This window comes from Pagrus pagrus, assembly GCF_965226575.1.
Source record: "Pagrus pagrus genome assembly, chromosome: 11".
NCBI lineage: Eukaryota > Metazoa > Chordata > Actinopteri > Spariformes > Sparidae > Pagrus > Pagrus pagrus.
Genome location: NC_140195.1, coordinates 24449157 through 24472189, shown reverse-complemented (window position 1 = coordinate 24472189; position 23033 = coordinate 24449157). Strand labels below are relative to the sequence as shown.

The 23033-nt window shown below is 41.2% G+C and overlaps 1 protein-coding gene across 1 annotated transcript; it reads left to right on the top strand.

The window, feature by feature from the left end:
* The first annotated feature begins 68 nt into the window (after positions 1 to 68).
* Positions 69 to 17620, top strand: LOC311265360 (polyamine-transporting ATPase 13A2-like). Its single transcript, XM_084366939.1, has 29 exons — positions 69 to 192; positions 3960 to 4036; positions 4494 to 4661; positions 5544 to 5602; positions 5703 to 5769; positions 5861 to 5940; positions 6108 to 6185; positions 6266 to 6335; positions 6455 to 6589; positions 6694 to 6760; positions 7643 to 7774; positions 8740 to 8901; positions 9284 to 9394; positions 11906 to 11952; positions 12063 to 12251; positions 12336 to 12542; positions 12847 to 12957; positions 13230 to 13386; positions 13531 to 13642; positions 13752 to 13876; positions 14003 to 14181; positions 14549 to 14641; positions 14868 to 14947; positions 15200 to 15352; positions 15482 to 15578; positions 15752 to 15975; positions 16080 to 16231; positions 16354 to 16526; positions 17317 to 17620. Exons 1-29 carry the CDS (start codon positions 180 to 182, stop codon positions 17482 to 17484), a joined length of 3486 nt encoding a protein of 1161 aa, XP_084223065.1. The 5' UTR covers positions 69 to 179; the 3' UTR covers positions 17485 to 17620.
* The last annotated feature ends 5413 nt before the right edge of the window (positions 17621 to 23033 follow it).

Sequence of the window (23033 nt, the reverse complement as noted above, 5' to 3'; positions counted from 1 at the left end):
ACATGGGCACGCTTGCGACTATTTTGGACCACGTGAGTTGCCGTAGCAGAGTATGAGTTGTAGCAGATAGCTGGATGTTTTGAAAGAGTCTGTCCTGTCTGTCTGCCTGAAGACAGTCTGTCATTACGGCTATGACTTGTGAAAGAAGGTAATGTGAAGGCTGTCATCTTGACCAGAGGATGGACAGGCGTGGTAAGTGTGTTTGAATGCTGTTAAATGACGTTAACCCTTCACTCCCTACAGCTACACAGATGTGTTTGCTAACCGTTAGCTCACTGAGGGCGGTAGCTTGTGCTGAAGCTGCTCTGTGCTGACAAATGATAACAGACAGAGTGACCTGCTGTCTGTCTGCGATTTCTCTTACCTCTGTTTGGTTGAACAAACGCTACGATCACCAGGAGCTACTCAGTAGTTATGTTGAAAGGTTAATGAACTTAACTTTAGCTCAGACCCTAATTTAACTACTGTCATTTGGCAACTATTGAGGACAATAACTAAATCTGATCAGAGCTATTAGTAAGCATTTTATTACCCTTCAAGACTATCCTTCCAGTGTGTAATTAACATCACAACTGTTCTGCAAATACAAACGAGGTGTAATATAAAGGGTAGTTTCACCTCATTTCTAAAGAAAAGAAAAACATACCTTCTCACCTCCAGTGGTTTCAAGCCATGCAGATGTTTTATTTGCACAGTTGACAGTGGATGATCCATCTCAAATTACATTTAAAGTCAACAAAGGCATCTCCTTTTAGAAACAGACCTCACCGCTGCCCTGCTGCTGCTAACACACGTCCTAATACAAGCACTACTGCAGTAACTACTGCTGCTATTAACTGCTACTACCAATAGCACTAGTACTAAATCTACTCTACTGTCATGTGCGCTGTTGGTAAGAGAAGTGGTTTGTTTAAAGTGGGAAATCTGTGTGTTACAGACAGACAGGTAAATCAGCCTTTATTATCTTCGTACAAATAGGCTATAACTATTTGCTTAGGCTGATAAGTGACTGTTGTGCAGAAATGTCAAACAGGTCTCTAGGGAGGACTGATAGTTCCTTTTTTTTTTTTTACCAGTAAAGTGTCCTGTTCATGTCTTTGTCCCAATTCTTAAGAAAAAATATAGTTGTATATGAAATGTTTAAATTTGCAATAATTGATTGAAATGTTCCCTGATGTTCACTGGCTAGTCACTGTATCAGTCAGGTAGTGTACAGTGGGTTCCTCAAAGCTTTTTAGCTGAGAACAGCTGGTGAGGAATTGACACTGATGAGAGCGGTAAGATTGAATCAAAACCATTGTGTACCAAGTAGCTGAAAGACCATTGTTAACATAGAAATATAGATCAGAGCAGCTTTAGAGTCTGAAGGTCTCTCCCAAACAATTGAGTATACAGGCTGTTGACCTTAGCTGGTGGCATAGCTGGTGTAGAATTTGAGGCTGAGGATTTTTTTTCTGCAGCTTCAGCTCAGATGACTTTCTTGTGCCTGTCTAGTCATTTGTAGGCCTACATATTCATTTCCCTTTTTCGACACACCAGAAAGTTTGCCCTGTGTCATGCTCAGGGGCTGACAGTAACACTGAAAGCCTGGACTTTCTTAGGGCAGCAGGATTAATATCCTTGGTGGCCTTGTTGGGAGTCCTCTTCTCTTCCAAATGTAGGTAGTCCTTTGAACAGAGTTATTGATTGGAGCCTGGGACACGGGTAAATTAAAAGGAGCATAATGAAGGACTTTCAGATGCCTGGAATTCCTGTGTATGTGTTCAGACAGTCTATTTAAGTGGGCTGTGTGTAAAACCAGCTGGACTTCCATTAAACCAGCTGGACTTCAATAAAACATGAAGGAAACATGTAGCTTTATTGTCAAATAGACATGTCTTTAGATGGGTAATTCCAAATAATCCGACACACAGCAAACTGTGATCTGTGACTCTTAAACTAAAAAAACAAAACAGTTTGGCTTGATTGCAGACCTGCTCATTTTTGGGCTACTTTTGGTAGAGTTTGGCCTAGTTAGAACAAAGCAGGCATGTGATCTGGCCAAATATCTCAGTTTCCCACGTCCTGAGAAGCTTTCACATGATTATACTACAATCATGTGCATGCTGATAAAAACAGATGACTCAGTTTTTTGGTTCCTTGTGTGTATCGTGCTGTGTATGAAGATTAACGGTGCTCTATGTAGTTTTTTGGAACAATTTCTTAAGAGGATTTATTGATTTGAAACTAAATAGACAAACTGACCTTGAAGGACAACACAATGTCATACTGTTTTACTTTGTTTATATGTGGCGGACCCTGCCATCTTTCTAGCTTCAAACAGTGTTCTGGGGACTTATTTTCCCCTGAGAACAGCTTGTTTACTCAGTTATGGAAAAAAATAATAATTATGAGATTGTATTATTGCCTCATTAATATTGTAAATATCTCTAAAAATAAACTACATAGTGCTCCTTTAATGTCCATACAGCAGGTCACCAGCCACAGGACACAAATAATACACATTTTTACAACCTTAATCTTTAACTTAATAACTACTCGTTTAGATTTGAATGGTTTAATGATAAAAATAATAATCACGGGAAAGTAATACTATCAAATATTTATTGACAACTGTAACTTTTTTAATGTTGAGATGGCTACATTATCGGTTCTTCGGCGTCGTCGTATGAAGAAACCACGAGATAGTGTGTCTTGTCGCGTCCATTTCATCTCAGGGAGTGGCAGTCCCGTGCACAGTGTGTAATAAACAGCGTGTAGTAACCGCATTAAATGACCCTTTTTTCTCATTTGTTCCTGATCCCGGGTTAATCTGATGCCACACACGGCCGCGGGGCTCGTGTTCAGCTCTGCCTCAGCAGCCGGTCAGACAGGTATCTCAGACAGGTAGCCGCCGCTCGAGGCACCGCGCAGGTTAACCACAGAGGGGCTGTGGCAGCGACAGCTCTCACTTTTACTCACTCTTCATAGTGACTTAATCGCTTTCGGGAATATATTTATGTAAGACTTCCGGTCTCGACTGGCGGTAAGTTCTGTCTCTTCCCCAAATGTCTTTTCAAACGAAGGAATGTGGTTTCGTTTCGATGTTTTCCAGGTCTGTTGGAGGCGGAAGCGAGCATCAGGTTAAACATACAACTAGCTTTACTGCACTTGTTTTTAACGCCTCTGCTGTTGTATACTGTGTATATATGTACTTTACTGTGAGTTTAAAGATAATTTATATCGCTTTATGAGGCATTTTACTCTCGTCCGTAGCCCTTTAAAAGTTAATGTTTCTTGAGGAGCTCGCAGTGTTTCCGTCGGGTTTACTGACCTTATTACAGCTGATGGTCGCTCTTGAATCTCCCACTAGCTCACATATCTGACCAAAGTTTGGTTGCAGAGGGTTTAAATGAATTGAACACCCAAAGCACTGTTCAAACCACGATGACCCAAACTATAAATGTAGTGCTGTGAGGTCTGAGGGGTGTCTGATCGCTCAGCCGTGAAGTTTATATTAGTTTTTTTTTATTATTACTGTACACACAAAACCTTCCACGTTTTTATCTTCCACCACTGCCTTCATACAGAAGATGTCAGGTAAACCATGTCACCACAAAGCCTTTTTAAAGAAACCTTAAGATATATATTTTAAATCCGTTTCTTCTCAAGGGGCCTTGTCCTTTTTTGCCTCAGTTTTTACACTTTTGTCCATTGATTACATTTTTTCTTTACTGATTTTTATGTAATATTAACATTTGTAAACCTCGCAAATTCTCTTTACTGTTCTCTATTGTTGTTTTGACTTGTGTTGTTTTAGCCTTGCTACAGGCATGATGTTTGTATGAAAGGTGCTGTATAAAGAAGTCTGAGATGAGTGTTAATATTGACTGAGGGTGTGATTGTGCAGGTCAGTTCACGTGGTGTATGTTGTAGCAGAGGTATTGTTGTGTTAATGGTGTGAAACCTGTAACCTGTAGGAAGTGTGGTGGAGCCGCTGAGCGGACTCCCCTCACCCAGTCCACGAGACCCCCTGCTCAGCCCTGAGTCACACATGGTAAGAACCTCCACAGTGTTTCTGCTCAATCGACCACAAGTGTGGCAAATGAAGTTTACAACAGAGAGTTAGATATAGACGAGAAAAGAGGAAAAAATGGGGAAAATTTTATGTGAACGTCGAGGGTCTTTGATGACAGATGGACAGGCTGAAGTGCTTGTGGTTGTCTGCTTCGCTTGCTTGAATTGAAACCTAGAATGACACATGCCAGCTTTACATGTAATGTTAGAAGTTAGAGATGTGCATGGTTCCCTATAACCCTGATGTATTTACAGATTCAGAGGAACCAGTGGTTTTGAATATGTCTGCCACAATTGGTTCAAGTATCACTGTTGAAAGCCGAACAAGCCGCAGTCACAATCTGGCTTTTCTTTTACCTTAATGTGGCTAACCAGCTGTATGGAAATGAACCTGTATTTGAATCTGACTGGACTGTGTGACTCCTTTGCCTCACCAGGATGCTCAGGGGTATAAGTGGGTGCGCTGGCGGGTGTGGTTGTGTCGCCTGGCTGCCCTGCTGTCCTTGGGTCTCCTCCTGATTGTGTTTCACTGGCGCCCGAGGCTTGGCGTCCTCGCCCGCTGCTGCTCCTGCCCTCTGGCTTTGGCAGATATTCTGCTAATAAGAGTGAGAAAATAATTAATTCCTACTCAGATTTGAAACTCTGGCTGCATTGCTGAACATGGATTTCTCTCGGCATTGCGTGAATTACAGCTGACCTGTGTGCCACTTTGTCCTACATTAATTTTTATGTTCTTTAAGACACATACAGGACGGGGTTCAAGCTCATAATGGCAGTAACTGACCGGTTCATAAAATATTAGATTGAGCAGTCATAGCTATTATAAAAGCTGCACTGAAATGTTAATTTCTCAGTCCAGTCTATATATTCACTTAATGTTCAATTATGTGTAAACGATTTCCTGATTTTAAAGTACTGCTCTAACCTTGAAAGACGCACTTGAGTTTTAATGTATATTGATGGCTGAACTGGTGTAGCAGAGTCTTTTCCACACTGGCAGAAAAAACAGTATACTTGTCATTTTTGACAAGTACATACATCAGCACAAATTATTAGGAATTAGCAGCTCCGATTTAAAATATCTACCTCCAAAAATCCATTTCAGTCAGGTTAGAGGAAATGCTTCGTCTTTCTTCAGCAGTTTCTGACTGGTAGTACTACCATCAGTCGGGTTCACACTTACCTACTGGAGTATAATGGTGGATTAAACTTTCCATTTTGCACATTTACCATACATACAAACATTCACCCTCAATGCTGCTGAAGATGAACTAAGAATATTTGTACCTTGACTTCATTCTTTACTTTATATGTGGTGATTGTGTCATTGTCTGGATGCAAGTGCAAGATGTAAAAGAGGACCATGTCTACAGCAGTATTCTGTCTTTTTTTGTCTCTGATTTACTGCATTAGATGTTTTCTTTCTTGGTGGGTCAGGTGCCTCATTTCCAACAATCACAGATGTATTTTGTGGTATGTTTCCTCAGGACTGTTTTGGCCAGCAGCATGTGGTGGAGGTCCTCACAGAGGAGATTGAGGAGGGCAGGTAAGCTACATGTCTCATAACCTTTAGCCTTTCAACACCATGCACATGCCTTATAAGACTGTTAAAAAGTAAACAAGCTTACTTGGTTTGTCCCTTTCAGTTTGGATTTGTTGGGAGAGCTGGAGGACACTGAATGGAGAGATACAGTTCAGCTGTGCCATGAGAAGGTAAGGGTTAAGGGTAAAGTTGTTTTTTTGCAGATTAATGTGCTCAGAGATCTTCTTTCACAGACTGAAAGTGACCTTAAATGTGTTACAGAAAACCCTGCTGCGCTACTACCTGTTTGAAGGACTGCGCTACATCTGGCTGGACAGAAAAGGAGCATTCTGTCGTGTTAGGTACTGAAACAGGAAACCCAGAAACTCACTTCACTGAATGATGAACAGCTGGATTCATGCTGTATATTTAAATAAAACGTGTTTTTTATGTATAGAAAGCCAACTATTTCTTACCTTTAACCTTTTTTATTAACCGAAATGTTGAAACCTTCTGTCTTTGTCTGTAGTGTCCTCAATGAGGGCTGGACCTGCAAGGAACTGTATGGCTTCCAAAAGGGCCTGAGTCACCTGGAGCAAAGCTTCAGGTAGGAAAGGATGCATGAATGGAGAAATTAACTTAGTCTTGAACATCAGACTGAGTAATTCATGACATGAATTATTTCAGGAGACGCATGTATGGGCCCAATCTTATTGATGTGCCTGTGAAGCCTTACATGAAACTACTGTTTGAAGAGGTGAGACGAAAAAAAAAAGTCTTTTATATACTGCCTCTGAATTTGTTGTGATGGTTGTGATTTTATCAGAATTAAACCTGCTCCTTCCTTTTTGTCTCTCTCTTTATCTGCGTCTTCAGGTCATCAACCCTTTCTATGTGTTCCAGTTATTCAGCATCACCCTGTGGATGATTGATAATTATTATATTTACGCCATATGTATATTCATTATCTCCATTCTGTCCATCTGTATCTCACTTTATGAGATCCGCAAGGTGAGCCTACAGTTGGATACTTGATCTGAAAATAATGTATTTGTTGAGACCTCAAAATGGATGGAAAGGTTATTTAATAAACCTTATTTGATGTTACTCCACAGCAAAGCGTCACTCTCCGCAGCATGGCACGGTTAGTCACAAATGTCACAATACGGAGAAACTCAGAAGGTGAGTTTATGCAAATGTTGTCTTCTACTTCCAATATGAATTATTTTTAGCGTTCTTTTCTTCTTGATCTTTGTGGATGTGTTTTTTGATTGGCACTTTGTTCACTTAGCATTGCAGTAATGTGCTTCCTCTGAAGGTGGAGCAGTGGCAGATCTATTAAAACCAAAATGAATAGCTAAAGACTTTTGGCACAGAAAGAGTTTTATCCTGATAAAGGATCAAGGCAGAAGGCAGAGAGAGAGCAGAGTGTCTTGATGTTAAAGAAACACCTTGGACCACCTTAGTTTCCTGATGAGCTGTGGGCTTGGTGAAGAGGTTTATAGTTTTGAGTTGTAGCCATGGTTTTATGTAGTGATGAATAACCATCATTCAAAGGGGGTCAGAAACAGTAAAGATGGTTTTGAGTTGCCAACTGATACCATACCCAGGTGCTGTTTGAGACAATAATAGTTGCCATGTGTTCTCCATAAATAGATGCATTACTGGAACCACCATTGTTTCATTTTCCCAAGTAGTGGTTTAACTCTTCAGTAGAACTTCATGCAATCAATCGTACCTCGTCGGAATGGTAGTTGTCAGTTCTACATCTTTACAATTCAAATGTGCTGAACAATGGATGAAAAATTTCAGAATTATATTTTTTGGAAATTTGCAGGAACATAGAATAGTTTATTTTAAGGAAAATTTACTTAAAAACATAGTGATTGTATTGCGTTGAACGTGTACTAGTCTCTTCTAACTCTTTTGTTAATTTGAGTAAAGATCAGGAAGTAATTGCGTTTTATTAGGCCAAGAAAAGCCAGACTGCTTCTGTCCAGTCATTCTGTATTAAACCCATAACTCTTTAAAAGGATACTCATTTCTAGTTGTGTGTTTTCTCAGCGGAGGAGTGTGTGAGTTCGGAAGAGCTGGTCCCCGGTGACTGTATAATCATCCCTCAGGAAGGTCTGCTGCTGCCCTGTGATGCTGCCCTGCTGGCTGGGGAGTGTCTGGTGAATGAGAGCATGCTCACAGGTGATCATCAAAACAACACCACCAGGCAGAGGGCAGCTGCAAAGATGTGTCATATTTGCAACATTGCACATTTGCACAAGCACATTTATTATATATTGCACAAGTATGTGTGTACATACAAGGACAGTTACTGTATATAGTATGTTTATCTTTATGCAAATAGTTTTTATTATATTTTCTATTCAAATTGTTAATTTTCTATTTTTATTTTTTAAAACTTCTCTGTGCTGCTACTTATTTCCCTCTGTACTGCTGTGTTACCTGCAAATTTCTCCCAAGGGGGATCAATAAAGGAACATCTTATCTTATCGTATTTTATAACTTAAACTTTATGATAATTGCCATGATCACTCGCCCCATGACACACCTTTAGAGTAACTTCAGTGTTGCATTGCCACAGTTTTCACTTTAAATATAATATTTAATTAAAAAAACACTTTAAACTGGCTCAGGTCACGACCTTGAGGCTGATTGGAATCACAAATTGGCCGTCAAAAGTGACTTTCAAGATGACTGCTAACTGGTGCTAGTTCCTCCTGTGGTATGTGAGGGTTCAAGCATTTGATTTCTCACCCTTCAATAAAGTTGGTACATGAATTTCTTCAGAAATACTGTATATCAATTTAACAAACTAAATCTGAAATGAACAAAAACTGGCATTTTGGGGCAATAAAAGGGAAAAATGCAGTAAATGTGGCAACAAAAGATGAATAGCATCTCCGACATGTGAAACCGAAGTGAAACAATTCAGTATGATGTCAACCTAGAAAGAAAACTCAGCCTCTCCAGTTCCGCGTTGTGCTACGGTGAAAGTTTGATCAGTGTATTCTTCAAATCCAGTTTCATCCATCAAATCCAGTCCAGCATCAGGACAAAAGCATTTGCAAATCATTGAATACAGTCTCCAGATTGTTTTTCATTGAGGAGTACATGTATTCATCTGTGCGCATCATTCCTGTGTCCAGGTGAAAGTGTCCCAGTGCTGAAAACCCCACTGCCTGCTGGTGAGGGGACGTACAGCTCAGAGACTGAGCGAAGACACACCCTCTTCTGTGGCACCCAGCTCATTCAGGCAAAAGGAGGCGGGCCGGGAGGCAGCGGTGCTGTTGCTGTGGTCACAAGCACCGGTGAGTCGAGAAAATGATGAGCTGAATCGTTAACTTCTTAGGGAGATGTCAGTTAAAGGAAACCTGTGGAAATGTTGACAAATGGAACAGCTTTGTTATGAACAGGTCCATTTTGTTTCTTATGTTTGTGCGTGGATCTAAACACTGCAGGTTTCCAAATTTCCTATTTAAAAAAAACTGTTTTGCAAAGAGTTTATAAGGAAGGAACTGTTTTTAACACGTTTGTAAGAAGTCAAGGACACACACGTTGTGTTTTGGTGAATCACAATGAGTATAAACATAACTTTTGTTTGTTTACAAGGACGCTCCACAGGGCGCCTTTAAAAGCTTACTGTTTGCCCTCCAATTCAAGCCAGTTCTCCTTTTCATATCTGCTCCACAGGGTTTTTCACAGCCAAAGGTAACCTGGTCAGCTCCATTTTGTATCCTCAGCCGACCGACTTCCGCTTCTACCAAGATTCTGTCAAGTTCCTGCTCATCCTGGGTTGTGTTGGTAAGAGCTTTAGCAGAGACCTGCCTTATTTTGTTTAAAGACTCTATGAAGAAACGAATGTTGTCTGTATCTACTGCTGAGTTACTTAACCTCCCCTCTCCAGGTTCTCCGTCAATGACCTTGTAGATCACTTCAGTTCTAAAGTTACAAATGTTATTGATGCCATTGCACCCACTAAAATGAAGGTGGTCTCTGGTAAGAAAAAATCTCCTTGGAGAAATGCCACACTTGTCAAAATGGAAAAAAAGGAATGCCGAAAGGCAGAGCGCAGGTGGCGCAAAACTAAGCTCCAAGTTCATTTTGACATTTATAAAGAGAGACTTTACATTTTTAATTTAGAACTGAAAAAGTCAAGGCAGTCCTTCTTTTCAGACATTATCACCAAAAACAATAATAATGCACGTGCCCTGTTTGCTACTGTCGACAGGCTAACAAACCCTCCTGTGCCAGTAGCCTCTGAACATCTATCTACCAGGGCCTGTAATGAATTTGCATCCTTCTTCACTGACAAAATTCAGAAAATTAGACAAGCGGTCTGTGCCACCGTACCTAGTACAGGAGGCGTGTTATCCATGTGTCCACCGAAAACCAACTCTAACACCATGACACAATTTGACCAAATCAATGACAAAAACCTGCAAGAGATAATACAACATTTGAAATCTTCCTCATGCTGCCTTGATATTTTACCAGCAGGGTTCTTCAAAAAAGTTTCAGACTGCATGACTTCAGATCTGCTACAGATTGTCAACATGTCTCTACTTTCAGGCGTCTTCCCCCAAGCCATGAAAACTGCAGTTATTAAACCACTCCTGAAGAAGAACAATCTAGACACATCAGTAATGAATAATTACAGGCCCATATCGAACCTCCCAATTTTAAGTAAAATCATTGAAAAAGCTGTTTTTCAACAGCTGAACAATTACTTAATAGTAAATGGCTGTTTTGATGTCTTCCAATCAGGATTTCGACCACATCATAGCACTGAGACTGCTCTAGTCAAGGTCCTCAATGACATTCATTTAAACACAGACAATGGCAAAATTTCAGTCTTAGTATTACTGGATCTCAGTGCTGCGTTTGACACAGTCGACCACAACATACTACTAGACCGACTAGAAAACTGGGTGGGACTCTCTGGTACAGCACTAAACTGGTTTAAATCCTATCTAAATGATAGAGACTACTTTGTGTCTATTGGTAATTACACATCTGAAAGGATGAAAATGACAAGCGGAGTACCCCAGGGCTCCATTCTGGGGCCTCTACTATTCAACATTTACATGCTTCCTCTAGCTCAGATAATGGAAAACAACAAAATATGTTACCATAGTTATGCAGATGACACACAAATTTACATAACCATCTCACCAGGGGACTACAATCCCATACAAACGCTAAGTAGATGCATTGAACAAATCAATGATTGGATGTGTCAGAGTTTTCTTCAGTTAAACAAAGATAAGACTGAAATAATTGTTTTTGGAGCCAAGGAAGAACGACTCACAGTCTCTGCTCAGCTTCAATCTATAATGTTGAAAACTGCAAACCAAGCCAGAAACCTCGGTGTAATAATGGACTCAGACCTGAACTTCAGCAACCACATTAAGTCAATTACAAAATCAGCCTACTATCATCTTAAAAATATATCCAGGATAAAAGGACTTATGTCTCAGCAGGATTTAGAAAAACTTATCCATGCATTTATCTTCAGCAGACTCGACTACTGTAACGGTGTCTTTACAGGACTCTCTAAAAAATCCATCAGACAGCTGCAGCTGATTCAGAACGCTGCTGCTCGAGTCCTAACAAGAACCAAAAAAGTAGATCACATCACTCCAGTTCTCAGATCTTTACACTGGCTTCCTGTCAGTCAAAGAATAGATTTCAAAATCCTGTTGTTGGTTTATAAAGCACTGAATGGTTTCGGGCCAAAATACATTTCTGATCTGCTGCCACGTTATGAACCATCCAGACCTCTGAGGTCATCAGGCTCAGGTCTGCTTTCAGTCCCTAGAGTCAAAACTAGACATGGAGAAGCAGCGTTCAGTTACTATGCGCCACACATCTGGAACAAACTCCCAGAAAACTGCAGGTCTGCTCCGACTCTCACCTCTTTTAAATCAAGGCTGAAGACCTTTCTGTTTGCCACTGCCTTTCACTGAAGCAATTTTAAGTCTTTGAACTGCACTGTGACTTTTATTTTTTTTCTCTGTGACTTTTGTTTTCCTATTTCTTAACTTGTTTTAATGTTTTGTTTTAATGTCTATTTCTTAACTTGTTTTAATGTTTTGTTTAAATGTCTATTTCTCAACTTGTTTTAATGTTTTGTTTTAATGTATCTTAAATGTTTTACTGTAATTGTATGCGCCTGTAAAGCACTTTGAGTTGCCCTGTGTCTGAATTGTGCTATACAAATAAACTTGCCTTGCCTTGCCTTGCCTTAAGACTTTTAGGCAAAGAATTTGACAGCAATTCCAACATTTTCCAATCTCGTCCTTCTTTCTTCAGCTCTGAGTGGCACCATTTACAGCTTCGTGGTGCTCTTCAGATCCAGTGTAAGTGCACGCTACAATGCAAAGTCCAAATCATTTCTGGCCTGTCTATATTTGACATGGCAACAATAAATGAAGAGATATCGCTCACTTGTGTCTGAATGTGTGTCCAGGTGACCTGGATGGAGCTGATGATTAGGAGCCTGGATATCGTGACCATCGCAGTGCCTCCTGCCCTGCCAGCTGCCATCACCACGGGCACTATCTACGCTCAGAGCAGACTGAAGCGGCAGGGCGTCTTCTGCATCAGTCCACCACGCATCAACATCTGCGGCAAGGTGTCAGTCTTCTGCTTTGACAAGGTGAGAATGAGGAAGTGTGGAGGACAGTCGTGACCACTTGACATGTTGAAGTCGCCTTTCATCAGAGTACTCGTGTTTCTCCAGACAGGAACTCTTACAGAGGACGGTCTGGATGTGTGGGGAGTGATGGAGGGGGGACCTGCTGGTTTCTCTGAGCTGGTCCCAGAGCCCAGCCTCCTGCCCCCAGGGAACATGCTCACAGGCCTGGCCTGCTGTCACACTGTGACACTGTTGCGAGATCAGCCCCTCGGAGACCCTCTGGAGCTCAAGATGGTCGAGTCCACTGGATGGGTATGAAGCTTATTTTATTTACTTCAAGAGGTGCTTGACTAGAACTTAGCACTGTTCAAAAATGTTCACTATTTGTACAAAAACAATACTTTTTGATACTATAAAACCTACATCTCAAATATTGTTTTGTTTTTCAGTGCCTTCTGCAATCTATTGTCATAATATGTCATCTTCATGTGAATTTCTGTTAATTCAAACCATTATCTTAGACTTGTATTAGATCTTGAACTTGGTTTTTGTCTAGCGCTTTCCGACAACTCAAAGCACTTTTGAAGACATCTTTACTTTGTGTCTAATTTTCCAGACGCTCGAGGAGCCAGAGGGAGATGGAAAGGCGCTGGATGCAGAGTTTGGAGGCCACAGAGTTTTGGCTGTTATGAGACCTCCAACTCAACGGCTCTCAGCTCAAGGACCTGTGAGTAACCCGAACATCCCTCTCATGTAGACTGATCAATGGGGCAAATTTTCAATAAATGCCTTGTACAATTATTTATCTGTCCTTTTTTACCATAGTGCTATATTTTAATCATGTGGTAAGTGTATTAAATTACGAACTGAATAAAATGTAGATGTAGAAGTGGGTAAACATCAGTTATCTGCTTTGCTCACTGATCCCTAATATGTCAACTTCTGTCTGGAGTTTCCACTTTTCATCACTGTTATTCTTCTCTTCCATTCTGCTGTTAGTCCACGAGAGAGGCGGTGGCCATTGTGCAGAGGTTTGCCTTTTCCTCGACCCTGCAGCGGATGAGCGTGGTGACGGTGGCCCGCGGGGGACGCTCAGCTCTCGCTTTCATCAAAGGATCCCCAGAGATGGTGGCTAGCCTCTGTCGGGCAGAAAGTGGTCAGTATTTTAGTATCAGTAATGAAAATAATAATATTTATTTAACATGTAAATATACAGTTCAGCATTTTAAATGGAAATAATTTTATCACCAATTCCTGTCAATTATTGTCAGTGTAATACAGGGATGCTTTGTGCTTACAGTGCCGGCACAGTTCTCAGGAAAGCTGCAAAGCTTCTCCAGTGAAGGCCTCAGGGTTCTTGCACTCGCCTATAAACCATTAGACAGCAACACTGACTTTAGGACCATTGAACGGTGAGAACCCAGTCTGTAATTCTGGCTTCTTTGCAGCTCCGTGGCAGAGTCCTTTTTTGTTTCCTAGAAATGATGCTGTGAACACAATGCAGCTGTATGTCTTTCACAGAGGGGAGGTAGAGAAAGACATGCACTTCCTGGGCTTGCTGATGATGAAAAACCTGGTAAAGCCGGAGAGTGCCCCGGTCATTAACATCCTGAGACTTGCACAACTTCGCAGCATCATGGTCACAGGTGGGAGTTGTTTTGTATTTGTATAAAAACCATAGTTAAAAAAGACCCTTGACTTTGTTGTTATTGAGGCATTAAGATGCCAGCATCAACGTCATGTTAAATCTAGTTTTTTCTTTCTCCACATAGGAGACAACATTTTAACAGCAGTCAATGTAGCAAAAAGCTGTGGGATGGTGGGATCTGATGAGAAGGTGATATTCGTCAATGCAACCCCCCACACTGCCCAATCCATGCCCACCCTGAGGTTCAACCTGGAAGACGGCGGGGCAACGTCCGCCCAAAGCTCTGTAGAGGTCATCACTCAGGTTGGTCCTGCTCACACACACACACAACACTCCTGTACACTCACTGCTTCTCATTCTGTTTATGGGTGCACTCAACTGCCAAATGTGAGGAGAAGGGTAGTTGTGTGACAGTTCTGTGTTTCTGATGCTGTTTGGATTACAGCCATGATTTTGCTACTTAAGAATAAGTATTTAAGGGAAAGACCTTCAACATGTGCCATGACTGAGTGGGATTTTTTCCCACGCAGCCATACTCTAGGACCTGAAAGACAACAGTGATAAAGTTTGATTGGAAATGGTACCTTAATATTTGTCCTTATCTGCACTCTGTGTGTTTAATAATTAAGTAGATATCGCTGTTATTGATGCTTTTCTTCTCTCCTCTCAGGGCCTGTACCAGGGTGGTTTTGGCTATCACTTGGCTATAAGTGGCAAGTCCTTTGCTGCCCTCTGTGACCATTTCCCTGAGTATCTGCCAAAGGTACTGTGTGTTATATATTCCCAGCAGGAATAGTCTGACAGTGGATATGATAACTAGGAGAGTAGCGATAAGGAAAATAATTAACTTATAGTTTGGTTCAAACAGATTCATTAGACTAACAGACTGTATTTCACGCACCATTTTCTCTTGAATAAGACAGATGATGAATGGATGAAGTCAGTCAAGTGAACATGTGATCATTTGCCATCATTTTTTGTCATTGCAGGTTTTGTTGCGAACCACTGTATTTGCACGCATGACTCCTGACCAGAAAACCCAGCTGGTGAAGGAGCTGCAGAAGCTGAAGTGAGTCCAGACACAAAAGAGGAAGAGTGGGAAACTCAGAGGAAGAACAGAAAGAAAAAATAAACCCAGCAGAGTAGAAATATACTGAGGGCAGCAGAGAATTGAGTATTAGGAAAAATCGAACCCTCAGTAACCGGCTGTGCAGTATTTGTGATTATTTTTATTTAAATTGTGAAGTATTGCTGGTTAATACTGGCTGATACCTGACTTTAAATAAGACAACTATTATTCAAACCTGTCTCTTTAATACAGCTACCGGGTGGGCATGTGTGGCGACGGGGCCAATGACTGTGGGGCTCTGAGATCTGCTGATGTTGGAGTTTCCCTGTCTGAAGCCGAGGCTTCAGTCGCTTCACCTTTCACCTCCAAGACTGACAACATCAGCTGTGTGCCGCTTCTTATCAGGTGAGGAAATAGGAGGCGTTTAAAGTGTTGAAGTAAGAAAATAATAAAATCCAACCAAACCAGGATTGTTTATGGAACAGTTTGTGCAGTAGAGATACAATAACACATTTTTCCCTCTTTTCTGTGCAGAGAGGGTCGATGTTCTCTGGTCACCTCCTTCAGTCTCTTTAGATACATGGCCCTCTACAGCCTCATTCAGCTGTGCTCCGTCCTCACCCTCTACACGGTGAGCAGCAGTGGAGCTCGTCTCAATTTTTAGATCAGATATTATGGAAAACCCAAAAAAAAGTTCAATATTAAATAAATAAATAAAGATATTGTGAAATAAATATACATAAACCTTTTTATTGCTTAAAGAACTCTCATTTAAACATGTGACTTGTTGATGTGTGTGTCCAGATTAAGACGACCATGGCAGACCTGCAGTTCCTGGCCTGTGACATTTTTGTGGTGTCCCTGCTGGCCATCGTGATGGGAAGGGGAGGCCCCAGTGAGGAACTGCACCCCCGTAGACCCCCAGCCAGTCTGATAACTGTGCCAGTCCTGGGCAGCATCTTCATCCACACCTGCATGGTCATCGTGGGCCAGCTGTCTGCGCTCTTCATCACCACCTCACAGGACTGGTCAGTAAAAATACAACATCTCAGATTTTAAAGGAGGACCAGAACCACAGCTACACGTGACACACTTGAATCTACTATAAAACTTCCCTCCCTGTGTTTTTTAGGTATATTCCACTCAATTCAACAGTTTATGGAACAGAAAATCTACCCAACATGGAGAACACAAGTGTGTTTGCCGTGGCAGGTTTCCAGTACATCATCATGGCTGTGGTGGTCACCAAGGGCTACCCTCACAAGAAACCTCTCTACCACAACCGTGAGTCATTCCAAGGATGATGCTGTTCATTGTTGTCAGCTTGATTAAATACAATATTATTAAGTGAAACGTATCAAAGTTTCTGAACTCAGATGTGACTTTGGTTCTTGTTATCTTTGCAGTGATTTTCCTCAGTCTACTGATTGTCCTCCTTGGCCTGATGACTTGGCTGGTGGTGTATCCTGGGCCTTTAGTTTGTAAACAACTTCCAATGTACAACTTCACTGATATGGGTTTCAAAATGCTGCTCGTCGCCGTGGCTGCTCTCAACTTCCTCATTTGTTTTATTGTGGAGGTGAGTGATGATGGACAATTATTTGTATTTGTCTACTTCCATGAATAGCCGGCTCAATTATTAGCTCCAACACAAAGCAGATGAGACACGTGACTTTTGTCTGTGGATAAAGTATACATGCATCTTTGAAGACCTCCTACAGGCTGGAAATGACTTTAAAATGTTTTGAAATATTCTCCTTCATAAGTCAAACAAGTGAATGTGTTCATCTGAAGTTCATGTCACTTGCTATGAAATTTAATGGTGACATGTTTTCGATGCAGAAAAACTCCATATATGTCCATATTAACTTCTCTTACCACTCCTGGATTCTCAGTATATTAAAAGTCATCATAATTCATCATAATATTCTTACTCCTGCTTGCTTTTACTTCATTTATCCACAAGGGTGGTCGGTCAATGTTTGCTCTCCGCCTCCATGAACCAATTTTACAAAAGTCATAAAAAAATGCATCCATAAAGTGTGAAACCTCAGCTTTAAATGCAAAGCACAGAGCTTTGTTATCATGAAAAATTCAAGTGTCATTAAAATTTACTAAAGCGTTGCTTCTGGTACAGTGGAGCAGCACAGATTTCTCAACATTTCATTTGACAAGCTGTTTTTTTTCTCTATTTTTGGCTGTTTAAAGCTGCCGTTTCCTATTTTCTTTGGATTCTAGAGGTTTTGTGTACGGTGGCCATGTGGGTCAATACACATTTCAGAAAACACAACAATTTACGAATGTTGTCGTGAATTGGTATGTTCATAAAAGCTCTTTGTAACTGTTCAGTTGCTGTATTTTTCTCCCAGGCGCTGATAGATGCGGGTATCCTGAACTGTCTTCGGTCGCTGTGGGGGAATCATCAGTCAAAGAAACAGTACAAACGTCTGGACGTCCTTCTGTCCAACTCCCCATCATGGCCGCCTCTTAATCAACCCCTGTACCCCATAGATCACACAGTCATCAGCCTCAGCTAGCATCTACTTGCCCCTCTGTGGTACACCTTCAGTCACCTGAGCCAAACAATGCTGTGGATCCACAAAATCCACAGCTTGACCCACAATGCAGTCATGTTTACCTGTGTTAATAAAAACTATTTTTATGTAAACTGGAGTAAAGACGTTTATATTTTCTATCAAGTGATTTAATGCTGTGGTCTTGGGGGGTTATTGTGAGCTGCTTAGGACAAAAGCACCAGCCAATTAAATGAATGAAAACACATCACAAAACAAGTGACATTTTTTGCAAATCATTTTATTAAATCAGTATTTACAGGCAGTTTGTGTTCTCACCCAGAGCTCAGCTAACCCCGTCCGTCTCCTGCTCTGCTGCTAGATTTTCTGAACTAAAATCTCTTACCAGTATTGTGAATTCTCCCTCGGATCAGTTTCTTGAACTACAGTAATAAAAATCAACAACCAGGAAGTTAAGATGTGATACAGGAGGCACAAGCTGAATTCAGCCATTACAATAACTTTTCTATTGATGGTGTGCACCACTGAATATGGCTTTATTGAGATCTCTTCTCCGTTTGAACAAATAAAAAGGTGAAAAACTTAAGAACATCTACTGGGCACAATGGTCCTGGTCACTCAGCCAGGTAGTCAGCTCACATACAGCTGTGTCTCCATGATCCATTTCAGCAGAGGACCATCAGTTACTGAACAATCACACGTGGGGTGATGTTACCGTTTCTGTTCCGTTACATGACCCAGAAGCCAACAGACAAAAAACAAAACAAAACTGGCATTCATTCATCCTGGGACATCATTTCAGATACATTTCATCGCACACTCTACAGCACTGTTTCTATCAAAGTGCCAGCCCAAGCTTTAATACGGACATTTGCTGTTTGAGCAATCAAACCCTCTGGAAAAATACAATCTTAGTTCATTTCATGAACATTGGTGATTTCACATTTTGGCTTGCCACATTCAGAGAAGAACAGGTGTAAATAAATGTAATAAAATAAATGGCTGTATTCCATTCATTTTGCTTATATTGTGGCTAAATGTCAGAGCTTACAGCAGTGATCATCAACTGGTGGGCCCGCCGAACCTTCCATTCCGGCCCGCGACTGGATTCCAAAATTGTGAGAATCAAAGAGAAAATATCGTGTGGTCCCCGCTATTAAAGCAACAGAAAAAAACAACTTAGACTGAAATAACTATCAGAAATCCCCACCTTTTATGACTCTCATAGTCTGTTTACTTTCCAAAATGAGGACAAACTCGCTGCACTGTTAAGTTTTAAATACTGTTCTTCTCTGACATAATTTTTCCACATGCCCTTGCTTAACATTTGTTTTTATTTCAAAGTCTCAACAACAAGCTTCAAACTAGACTTCTCAGTACAAAAAGAAAAGAAGGAAAAACAGAACACAGCACAAGTCACAAATAATGCTCTGCACATCAAATTAAACGTTGAGTAGGCTAGACTACTCCTGGTGGTTGACTGTGGTATAGGTGATAGGAGCATGACTGGTAAAGTCTAAAAATGCCTTCAGTTTTGTAATAAAATTAAAATATCTAAACAATAAACATGAAACAATAATGTTTTTAGGCCAAAATGTGATTTTTATTTCATTTAATTTGAATGTCCCACCCCCAAGGTGTCTGTCCGGAAAAATTCTGGCCCTCCAAGGGACACTTGAATGGAACAAGCCATCATCAGTGTTATTAGTAACTCATGTGCTTTTCTTGCTAAGACAAGTCAAAATGTCTGCTTGCTGACTGTTTCCATCATTGATAGACATTCCAAGCTGACGATCCCATGGTATGTTCATAAAAGCTCTTTCATTCATAGCTTCAAACAGTGTTCTTTGGACCTTTTTTTCCTCTGAGAACATCTTGTTTATTCAGTTATGGGAAAAAAGTCTGAGTTTGTATTATTACCTTATCAATATTGAAAATATCTCCAAAACTACATAATGCTCCTTTAATGTCCATACAGCAGCATCTCCTTTTAGAAACAGACCTCACCGCTGCCCTGCTACTGCTAACACAGGTTCTAGTACAAGCACTAGGCTACTGCAGTAACTACTGCTGCTATAACTGCTACTACCAATAGCAATAGTACTAAATCTACACTACTGCCATGTGGGCTGTTGGTAAGAGAAGTGGTTTGTTTAAAGGGGACATATTATGCAAAATCCCTTTTTCGTTAATTAGTGGGCTGTGCCCCGCAAAGCCCACTATGTACACCTCTGTACAGAGGTGTACATAGTGGGCTGTGCGGAGCACAGCCCACTACTGTTATTCACCGCGCCTCTTTTTTATTATTATTCTCCCTCCCGTTTTTCGGTTCGTAACTTGCCCCGCAGCTTTGAGCGCACACAAACAAAAAATATATCAAAACGTGCGCCTCGATCGGACTCGCTATGCTATTATTTATTTCTCCAGAATATTTATTTTTCGCGTCGTAAGACGCGAAAAACTGTGAAAAATTTCCCATAAGAATGAATGGGACGAGGAAAAAAAAACTCGCAAATCTTCGACGTTTTTCAAACATCTCCTGCTCGGGCCTACGTTGACCTAGAAACACCATTCAAACTTTAAAACGTAGGCACGGGTCTTGTCTATCTGAGTTGTATTTGAAGTTTTTTCCCACGATGTTTCGTTCTTGAACTCTGACCCTTGAAAGATGGTGAGTGATTTTGGAAAAATTCAGGACTTTATAATGGGTGTGTATTGCGGAATGTTCGTGCAGAGCCAACTGCCAGAGTGGGGGGAGACTCAGGAAAACTCTCACAACTTTTCTCTTTCTCTGACGACCACAGCCACAAATTACACAGTAGAAAAGTGATTTTTTCATCAAGTTGTAGCCACACTTGTCCTCTTTCTCCCAATGTGTCCACTTTATTGGTAGGATTTGCGGTTTTTGATTTATCTGCCTCCAACCGACAAGAGTAGCTCTCAACTGCTCCATTTACCCCAATGTTAATCTGGAGGAGGATTTTCGAGGATTTTCCAAACTGCCCCTGTTTTTAACTCGCTCCTATGACCACATTTCAGAAGCTAGGACCACCAAAAATAATGGCTGTGTTCTTTAAGGCCTTCCTGGCTTGATGGTGAAGAAAATTTTCCAATATCATGTTTGGTTTTGAAGATATAGCACTAGTTTGAGGTCTAGATTTGGGGCAAAAGTCACTCTCAAATCAGCTGTCCCAGGTGGTTGCTAGGGGTTAACGACAACCATCACCGCGGCAACCAAGCTGAACTGGACCTGCAGATGTTTGTATTACTACACCCCCTTGCCTGATTTCGGCACTTAACTCGTCCCTCACCGTTGAGCGCACACACACAAAAAATATATCAAAACGTGCGGCTCGCTCTGACTCGGTATGCTATTATTCAGTTTTCCAGAATATTAATTTTTCGCGTCGTAAGACGCGAAAAACTGTTTCCCATCAGAATGAATGGGATGAGGTCAAAAGAACTCGCAAATCTGCCTCTTTTTCAAACATCTCCTGCTCTGGCCTACTTTCACCTAGAAACACCATTCAAACTTTAAAATGTAGGCACGGGTCTTGTCTATTTGAGTTGCATTTGAACTTTTTTTCTACGATGATTCGTTTTTGAACCCTGACCCTCTAATGATGGTGAGTGATTTTGGAAAAACTCAGGACTTTATAATGGGTGTGTATTGCGTGAGCTAGAATGCAGAACATCACTGAGTCTCCCCCACACATACAGAGAGAGAGACAGAGAGAGAGACACACAGACAGACACACAGACAGACACACACGGACACACACACACAGAGACAGACAGATAGACAGAGACACACACACACGCACGCACACACACACAGACAGACAGACAGACACACAGACACACACAGAGACAGACAGACACACAGACACACACAGAGACAGACAGACACACACACTCCTTATGGGGACATTTTCAATTTTCATCCTGCTACTGCTTCGGCATACGTTCAGCTACAGAAACCATTCTGTCTGTCTGTCTGTGTGTGTGTGTGTCTGTGTATGTATGTCGTCTGTGTGTGTGTGTCTGTGTGTGTGTGTCTGTCTGTCTATCTGTCTCTCTCTGTGTGTGCGTGTGCATCTGTGTGTCTGTATATCTGTATGTCTGTGGGTGTGTGTGTGTGTGTCTGTCTGTCTGTCTCCCCCATAAGCCGCAGTGTTAACATGGAGCCTAAATTTCTGGAGTGGAGCAGACAGTACCGGTTTTGTCTCTCGCTCTGGCTCCCTCATTTTTCACTCTACAGAAATAAAAAAGACATCACATGGTTCAGCAATGTCTCCTGTTACTCAGTGTATGCATATTTTGGCAATAACCATTAGACTTTTTTCTCAAACTGCAGGAGTTTGGGAGGTGTTTTCCCATTCATCCTTATGGGGACATTTTCAAATTTCATCCTGCTACTGCTCCAGCATACATTCAGCTACAGAAACCGTTCAACTATCAAAATGTTCGGCTTTTTGAGCTCTTTCAGCCTAAACTACTTAAAAGGTAGATCTGAAAGTTCTCAACGTACGTGGGGTTCGAATTTGCACAGAGCACAGCCCACTCTCGCGATTTCCCAACGGGAAATTGTCTAGTTAGTATAATTAGTGGGCTGTGCCCCGGAGCACAGCCCACTATTGATATTCCCCAGGCCTCTTTTTTATTATTTTTCTTCTTCCGCCGTTTTTCGTCCGTTAACTTGCCCCGCAGTTCTAAACGCACACAAACAAAAAATATATCAAAACGTGCGGCTCGATCAGGAGATTTATGCTATTATTTGTTTTCTCCAGATCGGAAGTTTTCGCGTCGTAAGACGCGAAAAACCGCGAAAAATTTCCCATAAGAAATGAATGGGACAAGGAAAAAAAAATCGCAAAAGTCAAACATCTCCTGCTCGGGCCTACGTTCACTTAGAAACACCATTCAAACTTTAAAACATAGGCACGGGTCTTGTCTATCTGAGTTGTATTTGAACTTTTTTCGTACGACGTTTCGTTTTTGACCTCTGACCCTTTAACGACGGTGAGTGATTTTGGAAAAAATCAGGATTTATAATGGGTGTGTATTGCGGAATGTTCGTGCAGAGCCAACTGCCAGAGTGGGGGGAGACTCAGAAAAACTCTCACAACTTTTCTCTTTCTCTGACGACCACAGCCACAAATTACACAGTAGAAGAGTGATTTTTTCATCAAGTTGTAGCCACACTTGTCCTCTTTCTCCCAATGTGTCCACTTTATTGGTAGGATTTACAGTTTTTGATTTATCTGCCTCCAACCGACAAGAGTAGCTATCAACTGCTCCATTTACCCCAATGTTAATCTGGAGGAGGATTTTCGAGGATTTTCCAAACTGCCCCTGTTTTTAACTCGCTCCTATTACCACATTTCAGAAGCTAGGACCACCAAAAATAATGGCTGTGTTCTTTAAGGCCTTCCTGGCTTGATGGTGAAGAAAATTTTCCAATATCATGTTTGGTTTTGAAGATATAGCACTAGTTTGAGGTCTAGATTTGGGGCAAAAGTCACTCTCAAATCAGCTGTCCCAGGTGGTTG

Excerpts from the sequence above, each read along its gene's own strand:
- LOC311265360 (XM_084366939.1), top strand. Across the intron at positions 4,037-4,493 it reads TCAGCCCTGAGTCACACATG|GATGCTCAGGGGTATAAGTG; the intron begins GTAAGAACCTCC and ends TTGCCTCACCAG. Across the intron at positions 15,976-16,079 it reads ATCACCACCTCACAGGACTG|GTATATTCCACTCAATTCAA; the intron begins GTCAGTAAAAAT and ends TGTGTTTTTTAG.